Raw genomic sequence first — 11,541 nt, 5'->3', positions numbered from 1 at the left:
ACCCTAAACCCTCGACCCTCTTCTAAACCCTAAACCCTCGACCCTCTTCTAAACCCTAAACCCTTTTCTAAACCCTAAACCCTTCTGTAATCACTTGGACAGCCTTGTATAAACTCTAAACTCCTCTCCTTTCTAAACCGTAACACTTGTATACCCCTTTTTAAACCCTAAACCCGCTTCTAAACCCTAAACCCTAAACCCTTCTTTTCATAAATTTTTCCTGTCTGCGTGCCACGGATAATGAGGTGTACAGGCAGCTATTTTTTTGTTTTGCTGGTTTTTTGCTGCTTCTTTGCTTTTCTTTTGCTGCTGCCTTTCTCCGACAACAACAACAACAACTACTACTACTACTACTGCTGCTGCTGCTGCTGCTGGTTTGCTGCAGGGGTTGATTCGTTTGCTGCTAACGCCGACGGTTACCTTGAGGCCTACGCTAAGAGAACTTTATCTAGAATATCCTCTCTTCGGAATGAGTAATGAAGCAATCGCTGAGGGCCCCAAGTTAAGAGATGTAGAAGAGGCGGTGCTAAGAGCGCAGCCGTCTCTGGCGAAGTATCTGCCGAGACACTAGAGAAAAAAGAATTAAAAAGCTGCCTATACACCCCAAGAAACACCTTTAAAAGGACTCCTCTACGCCACATACTACCCACAGAATATACGCATTTATTTCTGCAAACAACAGCAACACAACATGTTGCTGCTAACCACCTGCCTGTACACCCCAGCTGTATGTACACCCCAGCTGTATGTACACCTCATGCACTCATCTGTCTGTCTGTACACCTCAGCTGCATGTACACCTCAGCTGTCTGTCTGTACACCCCAGCTGTCTGTACACCTCAGCTGTCTGTCTGTACACACCTCAGCTGTCTAAGCTGCCTGTACACCCCAGCTGCATGTACACCTCAGCTGCCTGTACACCTCAGCTGCCTGTACACCTGGGAAGGGGACGGTGGAGGCCACTGCCACCGCACTGTCGGCATGCAGGAGTTCTGCTAGTATTTATTCGAAATAAAATATATATATATATTATATTTATAAATATGTATGAAGGTGTGTTTACCTGTGTCTATACTTTGTTCGATTATTATCTTATTAGCCCCAGCAAACTCTCAGCAGGCTCTGCAGCAGCAAAAATTGTGCTGCTGTCTCCTGTCTCTGCTGTGGATTCTTTATTTATTGCTATTTATTCCCGCCAATGATGTCCTTCGTTTATTTAAAAAATATAAAGAGGCTGGAGTACACGTGCACCTGTGGGGTGTATAGACAGACGCCTTCATACTAAGGCAGCAGCTTATATTATTAGGTAGATATAATAGAAGATATATTTATTAGCTACTATGCTACATACATACTTATATAGATATAAATGTAGATATAGATAATAGATATAGGTATAGATATAGATATAGATATAGATATAGATATAGATATAGATATAGATATAGATATAGATATATATATAGATATATATATATATAGATATATAGATATAATTATATTTATATGTAATTTAGTAATAATAACTAATAAAAATATATTAATAGTAATAATAGTAAGTTTATTGTCTACTAGGTATTGTCTCTCTATGCTGATGATGGTGTGCTGTCTCTTCTTACCTGAAACAAACAGAAATACAAAGAAGAAGATAAAATATTTTTAGGTATAAACATATTAATTTTCAAGAGAGAGAGAGAGAGAGAGAGAGATCAGATAATTTGTTAATAGCAGCAATACATAGGGTGTGCTGTATATGCAGAGCTCTCTCTATTGTAATAGGCTCTGGCGGCAGTAAATCTGCACAGTATAAATAATCTATTATTTATATATTTATTTAAAAATATTATTAAGAGTTGTTTAAAAACATTAAAATGAATGTCAAATAGAGGGAAGACTCTACGCGTTGTTTGCGGTGTATAGGCAGCTCAGTGGGCGATCGCGGCAATAAAATAAACATAAATAATAATATAAACATTGAAATTAATTAATTTTTTGAATAAATTTAATTAATTTAATATTAATAAACGAAATAATTTATTTTTTTCTTATATATACCGCAAAGAGGAGCAACAGCTATACAGCAGCAGATGCATACTTCTGTGTTGCTGTAGGGTATGGATCTGTCATCAATGTGTTTGTCTCAGCATAATAAATAAAATTAAATATAAATATTTTAATTTAATAGATTATTTATTTAGTTATTTCAAGAAAAACAAATTAAAAAATACAGTAAACCCCTAACAATACTGGTAGTGACCTCAAAGAATAAGAAGCCCCTTTATTGCTGCTGTCTGCATCTGCAGTTGTTTATCTTCTCGTTGTTTTATATCTTTCTTCTAAATAAAAAATAAATATAATTAAAAAGACAAAAACAAACAGTTGTCTATACTCGCAGTCTCCAGCAAGAACGCCGAGAAGGCCAGCGAGAAAACCCTAAACCCTAAACCCTAAACCCTAAACCCTAGTCACTAAACCCTAATGGATAAACCCTCAGCGAAGACTTAAGAGAGGATCCCATTGCCTCAGATACAGTTCCCGTTGATTCTGAGCAGTAGAAATACTGCTGCTGCTGCTGCTGCAGCAACAGCAGCAGCAGCAGCTGCTGCTGCTGTCATCAGCAGCAACAAGCCCTAAACAAACATCATTAAAGAAACACAGTTAAACAAAGCTAAACAAACACACAGCAGCAAGAAACCCTCATGCATAAACAAAGAGGTCCCCTTCAAGGGCCTCAGCCCGCTGCTGTTCCTGCTGCTCCTGCTGCTGCTGCTGCTGCTCCTCTTCCTCCTCCTGCTGCTGCTGCTGCTGCTGTTGCTGCGAATACCAACGAAAGGCGAAGGCTCAGGCATTTTGCTGCAGTGCCGGGGGTCTCCCTCAGCTCGTCTAGACACCCCAACGCCAGTAGATCCACTGCAGCAGCAGAAGCAGCAGCAGCAGCAGCAGCAGCAGCAAGCCATAAGAACCCCCTCCTCAGGCCATTGAAGCCCCAAACCAGCACGCGGGCATTCTCTAGATGGGAGGGAGAGCGAAGAGATAAGCTGTTCAGCAGCAGCAGCTGCTGCAGCAGCAGCAGCTGCTGCAGCAGCAGCAGCAGTTTCTTCCCTGCTGCTGCTGCTTCTACTGCAGCAGCAGCAGAAAATCTCTTTACTAATCCCTCAAACCGCTTCACTTATTATAAAACTGCTCACCTCGCAGACACCCAAAGGCTTCACCCTGCTGCTGAATACTATGCAAGCAGCAGCAGCAGCAGCAGCAGCGGCAGCAGCAGATGGAGTCCAACGGGGCTGGGGAGCAGCCACACGGCTGCTGCAGCTGCTGCTCCTGCAGCAGCAGCAACAACAAACCGCTGGCGCTGCTGCTCTGAAAGAGTTCTGCTGAGAACTGCTTCTGGCTGCTGCGGCCAGAGCTGCTGCTGTAGCAGCTGCAGCAGCTGCAGCAATTGCAGCAGCTGCAGCAGGCCACCGCAGCAGCAGCAGCAGCAGCATCAGAATAAAAAGCAGCATCTAAAGGCTTTAATGAGGGCCTCTTCTTCAGGGGCACTATTAGATAGCAAAGGAAGAAAACTTACAGCAGCAGCAGCAGCAGCAGCAGCAGCAGCTGCAGCAAGCAATGGATTGCGGAGAACCCGTACAGACAGCAGACACCCAAATGCGTTTGGACTTGCTGCTGCAGCAGCAGCAGCAGCAGCAGCACAGCCGCTGCAGCGCAGCGCCTCTCTGCAGCAGTTCCCCTTTGGATGGAGAGACACCCGAATGGGCGGCACTTCTGCTGTCTTCGCACCACCCCACACAACAGTAACAACAGCAGCAGCAGCAGCAGCTGCTGCTGCTGCTGCTGCTGCTGCCAAGAAACGCAAGAAACTGCAGAAGGAACTGCTGCGCGTCAGAGACAGACAAGAAAAATTAAGGGCAGAGAGAAAAGCCCTGCTGAAGGCAGAAGCTGAACGCCGTGCTGCTGCTGCTGCTGCTGCTGCTGCTGCTGCGACGCATAAAGGGCAAGCAACGGCAGCAGCAACAGCAGCTAGAAAGCTCCAGCAGCAGCATCACAAACAGTCTGGCGGCTATCAGCAACACCAGCAGCAGCGGCACCCGCAGCAGCAACAGCAGCAGCAGCACGTTCAGCAGCAACAGCAGCAGCGCGATCAGCAGCAGCAGCAACAGCGGCAGCAGCAGCGGCTGCTGCTGCTGCAAGATCCTTGCGTTGCTGCTTGCCGCAGTGTCCCTTTTAAAAGGGTGGATGGCTCAACTAAAGACAGCTGCAGCAGCAAAGGAGGGAAATCTCTTCTGCAGCAGCAGCAGCAGCAGCAGCAACCTCAGCAGCAGCAGCAAAAACACCCCGGGGGTTCTGTCAGCAGCAGCGAAAACCTAACAGATTTCTCTGCAGCATCCGCAGCCGAATCAGGATCTGCTGCTGCTGCTGCCGCTGCTGCGATTGACGCCCCCTTGTACCCGCCCGAGTGCAGCTTAGAAGGAGACACCAGCAGCAGCAGCAGCAGCAGCAGCAACAACAACAAGGCAGCAGCTGTGAGGCCCTCAGCCTTGGAGCAGGAGACAGAAGAGACAGAAGAGATTGAAGAGACAGCAGCACCTCCACTGCAGCCCGATGACCCCAGAGGTGCCCTCAACGCTCCTATGAAGCAGCAGCAGCAGCAGCAGCAACAGCAACAGCAACAGCAGCAGCAGCAACAGCAGCAGCAGCAACAGCAGCAGCAGCAGCAACAGCAGCAGCAGCAAGAGCGAGAAACAAACTCAAGCGAGGTCGTGGCGCAGCTTCGTCGCATGGTTTCAGCCTGCAGCTGCACAGCAGCAGAACGGCAGCAGCTGCAGCACTTGCTGCAGCACCTTGAGAATATACACGAACAGCAGCAGCCACCTCAGCAGCAGCTGCAGCAGCAGCAAGGGGTTCGTTGTGCAGCAGACTCATGTATATATCATCAAAACCCAGCTGCTGAGGGGGCCCTTCCTGTCTCCTTAAAAGGAGACACTGCACATGGGGGCCCCGGGGGGGGCCCTGGGGGGCCCCAAGAGGCCTTTAGGGGCCCCTACGGAGCCTCAGAGGGGCCCCCAAAGGCCCCAGGGGGGCCCCACGGCGCAGGGGCCCCTGGGGGCCCCTACGGAGCCTCAGAAGGGCCCCAGGGACCCCCTGGGGGCTCCCAGGGGGCCCCTGGGGGGCCCCACGGAGCAGCAGGGAGGCCCCAGGGGGCCCCTGGGGCCCCTCTGGAGGCCCCCATTGGGGGCCCTGAAGAGGGGCCCCTTCAGACTACTGAGGGGCCCCCAAAGGGGCCCCCTGTCATAGACAAGGATTTTTCAGTTGAAGGGGAAGCAAATAAAGAAGCAGCAGCAGCTGCTGCTGCTTCTGTTGCTGCTGCTGCAGCAGCAGCAGGAGGTATAGGTGAGTGTGGGTGCTTGCTGAAGAACTCTGCAGCAGCAGCACCAAAGGCTTGCTGCTGTTTCTGGGAGCATAGCCTCCCCTTTGCTGCAGCTGCTGCTTCGTGCTGCTGCAGGGCGGCTGCATCAATAGGTGAAGGGATCAGCGCAGCGGGTGTCCCTTGCTGTCGCTGCTGCAGCAGCTCCTGCAGCAGCAGCAGCTCCTTGGGCAGCAGCAGCTGCTGCTACTACAGCAGCAGCAGCCGCTACATGCGTTGCTGCTACTGTCTCCAGGGCCCCCAGGGCCCTGAGTGTGTCTCCTTTCCTGATGAGGCTCCTGTCCCTATTTGTGCATGCACGTGCAGCGAGCCACAGCAGCAGCAGCAGCAGCAGCAGCAGCTTACCTTTGAAGCAGATGGGGGCCTCGGAGCTTTGAGCTGCTCATACGGAGGTTATCAGGGCCAGCAGCTGCGGTGCTACTGCTGCAGCAGCAACAGCAGCAGCAGCAACAGCAGCAGCAGGAACCCGTACCAAGAGACACTTTTTGCTGCAGCAGGGCCTTACTACCGCCTCTGCAGCAGCAGCAGCAGCAGCTCAACAGCAAACAGTGCTACTGAAGCAGCAGCAGAAGGGAGGCCCCCATACGCCTTAGGGGCCCCTTTCCTGCGTGGTTGCGGGAAGCAGCAGCAGCAGCGGCAGCAGCAGCTGCTGCAGCAGCAGCTGCGGCAAAGGCAGCAACTGACGGGCAAAGGCTTCTCACACTCGGTGGGAAAAGCCTGGCGAAGCAGCAGCAGCAGCAGCAGCAGCAGCAGCAGCAGCTGCAGCAGCAGCAGCAGCAGCAGCAGCAGCACGCATGTGGTTGGTTCCTTGGGGCAGCGAATTGAAGCCATTGCCGCACCCGTCAAGGAGCTGCTGGCGAGTCAGTAAAGCCTGCTGCTGCTGCTGTTGCTGCTGCTGCTGCTGTTGCTGCTGCCGCTGTTGCTGCTGTTGCTCGTGCCGCTGCCGCTGCTACTCCTGCTAATGGCGCTGCTGCAGTTGTTGCAGGTGCTGCAGCTGCTACAGGTGCTCCTGTTGCTGCAGCAGCTGCTGCTATTGCTGTTGCGGTTGCTGCTGCACGCGTACAGTTTGGGGGCAGCAGCTGGCAGCAGCAGCAGCACAAACTGCAGCAGCAAACGCATGCAATTCTTGTGTGTCCCCCCTCAGGAAACTATGGGAAGCAGCAAGAAGCAGCAGCAGCTGCACCTGCTGCTGCTGCTGCTGCTGCATCCAGCACGTACGTGCCTAGCCGGTGGGCGAGGAGCCGCCGCTGCAGCAGCAAGTGCAGCAGCAGCACCCTCAGCAGCAACAGCAGGTGCAGCAGCAGCAACAGAAGCTGCAGCAGCAACCGCACCACCAGAGACCCAAATTGCTGCGTAGAGGCGTCTCGCGCAGTGCCGCTGCTCGGAGGGCCTCCCCCACAGGGTACAAACCCTAAACCCTAAACCCTAAACCCTAAACCCTAAACCCTAAACCCTAGTCTCTAAACCCTAAGCCCTAGACCCTACTAAAGCCTAGTTCCTAAAGCCTAAACCCTAGACCCTATTCCATAGGCCCTAAACCCTAAACCCTAAACCCTAAACCCTGAACCCTTAGTCATGATCCCTAAACCCTAGTCTCTAAACCCTAAACCCTAAAAGCTGAGCTCCTCGCGCAATTCCTACAAAGGCGGGGCTATGCTCCAACTCTGCTGTACAGACGTCAAGAAGCACCTGCAGCAACGACTGCAGCAGCAGCAACAGCAGCAGCAGCAGCAGCAAAAGCTGCAGCAGCAGAGACCCAGAACGTCGCAGCAGCAGCAGCAACACCAACGGCCCTCCGGCGTCCCCGCCCTACCTCTTCTGCAATCTTTACAGTAAGGAAAACCAGCAGCAGCAACAGCAGCAACAGCAGCAGAAGCAGCAACAGCAGCAGCAGCAAGTGCAGCAGCAGCAGCGGGCGCAGCAGCAGCACAACAGCAGCACTACACCACGGAAAACAGCAGCAGCAGCAGCAGCAGCAAATACAAAGACACTCAAAAAACATTCATCACGTCTCCTTCCCCAGTCAGCAGCAGCAGCTGCTGCTGCAGCTGCATGCAGCAAACTGTGCTGCATCTTCACCTCCTCGTAGCTGTCTATACAGCTGAGCAGACACTAGCATCGGTAGTTGCCTGGGCAGCACTGCAGCAGCTGTTGCTGCTGCTGCTGCTGCTGCTGCAACTGCTGCTGCTGCTGCTGCTGCTGCTGCTGCAGCAACTAGTGCTCTTTAACAGCAACAAGATGGAGGTAGGGGTAACTTCTTATTTTTTGCTGCGCTGCTTTCAAAGCAGGGCGCTGCAGCAGCATCAGAGGGCTGCTGCCGTGCTGCTGCAGCAGCTGCTGCTGCGTCCCCCCCACATACACCCGAAGGTCCTGCAGCAGCAGCACCCTAAGGCCTGTCCCCTTCAGCTGCTGCAGCAGACGGTGTGCATGTTGCTGCTGTTGCGAGCGCAGCAGCAGCAGCTGCTGCTGCAGGTGCTGCTCTACTCCATGGTGACCGCGTGGCTGTTTCTGCTGCTGCTGCTGCTGCAGCTGCAGCAGCTGCTGCAGCTGCTGCAGATCAACAGCAGGATATGCTGCTCCCGTAAGCTCCTCCAGTCTGTCTAGCAGCAGCAGCAAACCACCGGGCCGCAGCAGCTCCGCAACAACAGCAAAAAAAGAGCTGCGCGATAAAGAAGAAGGCAGCACCTCAACAGACACCGCAACATCAAACAAATCTCCAGCAGCAGAAGCAGCAGCAGCAGCAGCAGCACCTGCTGCTGCTGCTGCTCCTTCGTGTTTAGCTCCTGCTGTTGTTGGACCTGAGACTCTTGCCGCCACCCCATGCTGCTGCTGCTGCTGCTGCTGCATCTGACGCAGCTGCTGCTGCAGCAGCGGCAGCACGCTGCTGCTGCACAGGTCCCCCTGCAGCAGCGCTGCACGCCCTGCAGCAACATGCTGCTGGCACCGGCTGCGCGCTGCTGCTGCTGCTGCGCTGCTGGCATCTACCCCTATTGCTGCTGCTGCATGCAGCTGCTGCAGCAGCATCTCTACCCCAGCACCTTCGAAGCAGCCACAATCAAGCACGCGGCGGCCCCTCACCAGACACCCGAGAGGAGCAGCAGCAGCTGCCGCTGCTGTTGCTTCCACTGCTGCTAGTGCAGCTCTTGAAAGCGTTCCTGCTGCTGCTGCTGCTGCTGCTGGGGGGCAGACACTGCAGAGGTAGGCATACAGTCGCTCGCTGGGCCCCAGGCCCCAAGGCATCTCTATATCAAAAGGAGAAGGTATGCATGCTGAAGCTGCTGCAGCATCAGCAGCAGCATCAGCAGCAGCAGCAGCAGCAGCATGAGGTACGCTTGGCTTTGCGCGCGACAGCATCTTCTGCTGCTGCTGCTGCTGCTTCTGCTGCTGCCGCCGTTGGGTTTTTCTGTCTCCAGCTGCACCCCATATCCCCTGCTGCTGCTGCTGCTGTTGCAGCTGCTGTTGCAGCAGCTGCTGCTGCAGGTAGTTATGAGGCAGCAGCTGTGGTGGGTTGGAGCTCGGCTCGTGCTGCGGATGCAGCAGCAAAACCCGGGGGACAGCCTGCTGCAGCAAGGCGCTCGGCTGTTGCTGCTGCGGCTGCTGCTGCTGCTTCAGCAGCTGCTCCGCTGCAGCACCAGAAGCAGCGCACTCAATGAGGCCCGAGTTGCACCAGCCACCAAAGCTGCTGCTGCTGCTGCTGCTGCTGCTGCTGCTGCTGCTGCGCATGAGGTTGCGGATCCTCACAGCAGCTGAAAAGACCACACTCTGCACAGTCTGCTGCAGCTTCTGCTGCAGAGACTGCTGCTGCTGCTGCTGCTGCTGCTGGCGTTGCTCTTGAGGGCACTGCGGAGGACGCTGTTCTCTCTCCCTATGCTGCTGCTGCTGCTGCTGCTGCTGCTGTTGCTGTTGCTTGGTGACGTTAGATTGGCCCGGAGAGGCTGCATTGCTCACACACCTCCCCGAGTGCATCAGCAGCAGCAGCATCTGCTGCTGCTGCAGCTGTTGCTGCAGCAACTGCTGCTGCAGTGACAATTGTCGGCGCAGCAGCAGCATTTTGCTGCTCATGTTGCTGCTTCTCCTCTCATCAATTTAAAATATACATCAGAGCCCTATCTTCTTCAAACAGAAGAATAAAACAACAAACAGCAACGCCTAAGGGGGCCCTGGGGGCCCCCTGGGGGCCCTATTAAGGGGCCCCTGGGGGGCCCCCTTAGGGGGCCCCCTTAGGGGGCCCCCCTTAATGGTGGGGCCCCCCTGGAGGGCCCCCCTCTTTATGCATGGAGGGTACCCCTGTGGGGCCCCCCTTATTGTTTTATTATTTTAATCTTTTAATTGATGCAGAGCCTAAACTATTATTAAGCTGCAACTAAACCCTCAGCCGAGCTGCAGAGTGTTGTTGCTATTGCTGCGGCTCTCGAGTAGCAGCAGCAGCAATCACAGTAGAAGCAGCAGCAGCAGCAGGAGCGCTGTTCTTCTGCTTCGCTTCAAAAGCAAAGCAGATAAAACTAAAACCTAACGCATGCAGGAAGATACACAAGGCCTATGGGCCCCTATGGGGGCCCCCCAAGGGGCCCCCTTGGGGGCACCCTATGACTCTTCGGGGGCCCCCGCTGGTCTGTTGGGGGCCCCGAGGGGGGCCCCCTATCAGGCTGAGGTATTATCTTTTGTTAGGTCCTTGTGGCCGCGGTGGGTTGAGCCCCACGGGCTGCTGCTGCAACCCCGCGGGGCTGCAGCAGCTGCATGCAAGCAGCAGCAGCACCAGCAGCAGCAGCAGCATCAGCAGCAACAGCAGCATCAGCAGAGTTGCTTGTGCGCTTTGGCAGCAAAGCGACTGCTGCTAAAGACGTGCTATGGGGTCTGCTGCTGCTGCGGCTGCATCGCAACCACCCAGCAGCAGCAGCAGCAGCAGCAGCAGCAGCAAGATGACGAAGTCGCTGAGGATTTTCTGCTGCTGCCCGTCTCTTCAGGTGACGCCCCACCCCTTGCAGAAGTAGCTGCTTTGCTGCAGCAACAGCAGCAGCTGCACCAGCAGAAACAGCAGCAGCACCAAATCCAGCAGAAACAGCAGCAGCAGCAAGTCCAGCAGCAGCAGCAACAGCAGCAGCAGCAGCAAGAGATGGCTATGGGCCTCCCCGCAGGTATGGAGAAGGCAAAAGTTTGCTTCGCCATTGTACAGCAGCAGCAGCAGCAGCAGCACAACCAGCAGCAGCAGCAGCAGCAGCAGCAGCACAACCAGCAGCAGCAGCAGCAAGAAGATGCGTCCGAGCGGCAGGCTGTGTTGCTGCTGCAGTGCTCTACCCCCAACTGGGATGCGTTTAAAACCTCTATACCTTGGCGCAGCCACAAAACCCTAAACCCTAAACCCTAAACCCTAACTCATGAAAAATTGCAGTGTCTCCGTTCCCTTGCTGCTGCGGCAGCAACTGCTGCAGCCTTTGCTGCAGCACCTGCTGCAGCAGCATCAGCAGCTGCTGCTGCAGCAAGAAAGCCAGCTGCTGTTGCTCCCTATCGGAAGGTGATTGGGATTCAAACCCCTGCTGCTGCTGCAGCGGCAGCAACAGTTCGCTGCAGCAGCAGCAGCAGCAGCAGCAGCAGTTGCTGCTGCTCCATTGAAATAAATCGGCTTTGTGATTCTTTTTATAGTTAATTTTGTCTTCTTCCTCCCTTCATGCTGCTCTTCTTGCTGCTGCTGCTGCTGCTGCTGCTTTTCAGCAGCTCGCCACGTGCCTGCAGCAGCTTCACAGCGCGTGTTGCTGCACTGCTGCTGCTGCTGCTGCTGCTGCTGCTAATACTACTGGGCACTACCTCGATCTGCTGCTGCTGCTGCTGTTGCCTATGTCGTTTTACCTTGGTCGCGTGCTGCTGCTGCTGCTGCTGCTGCTGGTGGTTGCGTTTGCTGCTGCTGCTGCCAGTTGTCCTTTGTTGTGTCTCCACTTCAAATTCATCGGAGCGTTTCCTCTTTTTTCGCTGCTGCTGCTGCTGCTTCTGCTGCTGCTGCTGCTGCTGCTGCTGCTGGGGGTTGCTGCGCATGCGCACTGCCACCTCTTTGGGGGTCTCATTGATACAAAAAGCAGCAGCAATGCGGCCTAGAGGCAGTTTCTTAGCATCAAAGATACTGC

At 53.9% G+C, this 11,541-nt stretch overlaps 4 protein-coding genes across 4 annotated transcripts in view; 2 read left to right on the top strand and 2 right to left on the bottom strand.

Annotated features, from left to right (window-relative positions):
- Positions 1-3,515: 3,515 nt before the first annotated feature.
- EAH_00005740 (hypothetical protein) lies at positions 3,516-7,261 on the top strand (the record flags this gene model as incomplete). The annotated part of the gene is made up of 3 exons (XM_013396471.1): positions 3,516-6,285; positions 6,402-6,827; positions 7,101-7,261. The coding sequence occupies 3 exons, from the start codon at positions 3,516-3,518 to the stop codon at positions 7,259-7,261; spliced, it is 3,357 nt and encodes a 1,118-aa protein (XP_013251925.1).
- A 378-nt stretch (positions 7,262-7,639) lies between these two features.
- On the bottom strand, positions 7,640-9,475 carry EAH_00005730 (hypothetical protein, conserved; the record flags this gene model as incomplete). The annotated part of the gene is made up of 1 exon (XM_013396470.1): positions 7,640-9,475. The coding sequence occupies one exon, from the start codon at positions 9,473-9,475 to the stop codon at positions 7,640-7,642; it is 1,836 nt and encodes a 611-aa protein (XP_013251924.1).
- A 499-nt stretch (positions 9,476-9,974) lies between these two features.
- EAH_00005720 (hypothetical protein, conserved) lies at positions 9,975-10,941 on the top strand (the record flags this gene model as incomplete). Its single annotated transcript, XM_013396469.1, has 2 exons — positions 9,975-10,697; positions 10,843-10,941. 2 exons carry the CDS (start codon positions 9,975-9,977, stop codon positions 10,939-10,941), a joined length of 822 nt encoding a protein of 273 aa, XP_013251923.1.
- A 124-nt stretch (positions 10,942-11,065) lies between these two features.
- Positions 11,066-11,541, bottom strand: part of EAH_00005710 (ATP-dependent RNA helicase, putative) — a gene marked incomplete at both ends in the record, with an annotated part of 5,095 nt that continues 4,619 nt past the window's right edge. The window contains one exon of the mRNA XM_013396468.1: positions 11,066-11,541. This exon is cut by the window's right edge and continues 29 nt beyond it. Coding sequence (XP_013251922.1) covers positions 11,066-11,541 — 476 coding nt within the window.

The sequence above is a fragment of the Eimeria acervulina genome, genomic scaffold (genome assembly GCF_000499425.1).
Source record: "Eimeria acervulina Houghton genomic scaffold, Eah_scaff23, whole genome shotgun sequence".
NCBI classification, from domain to species: Eukaryota; Apicomplexa; class Conoidasida; order Eucoccidiorida; family Eimeriidae; genus Eimeria; species Eimeria acervulina.
The sequence above is the reverse complement of the archived record's forward strand: the minus strand, read 5'-3'. Positions and strand labels throughout refer to the sequence as shown.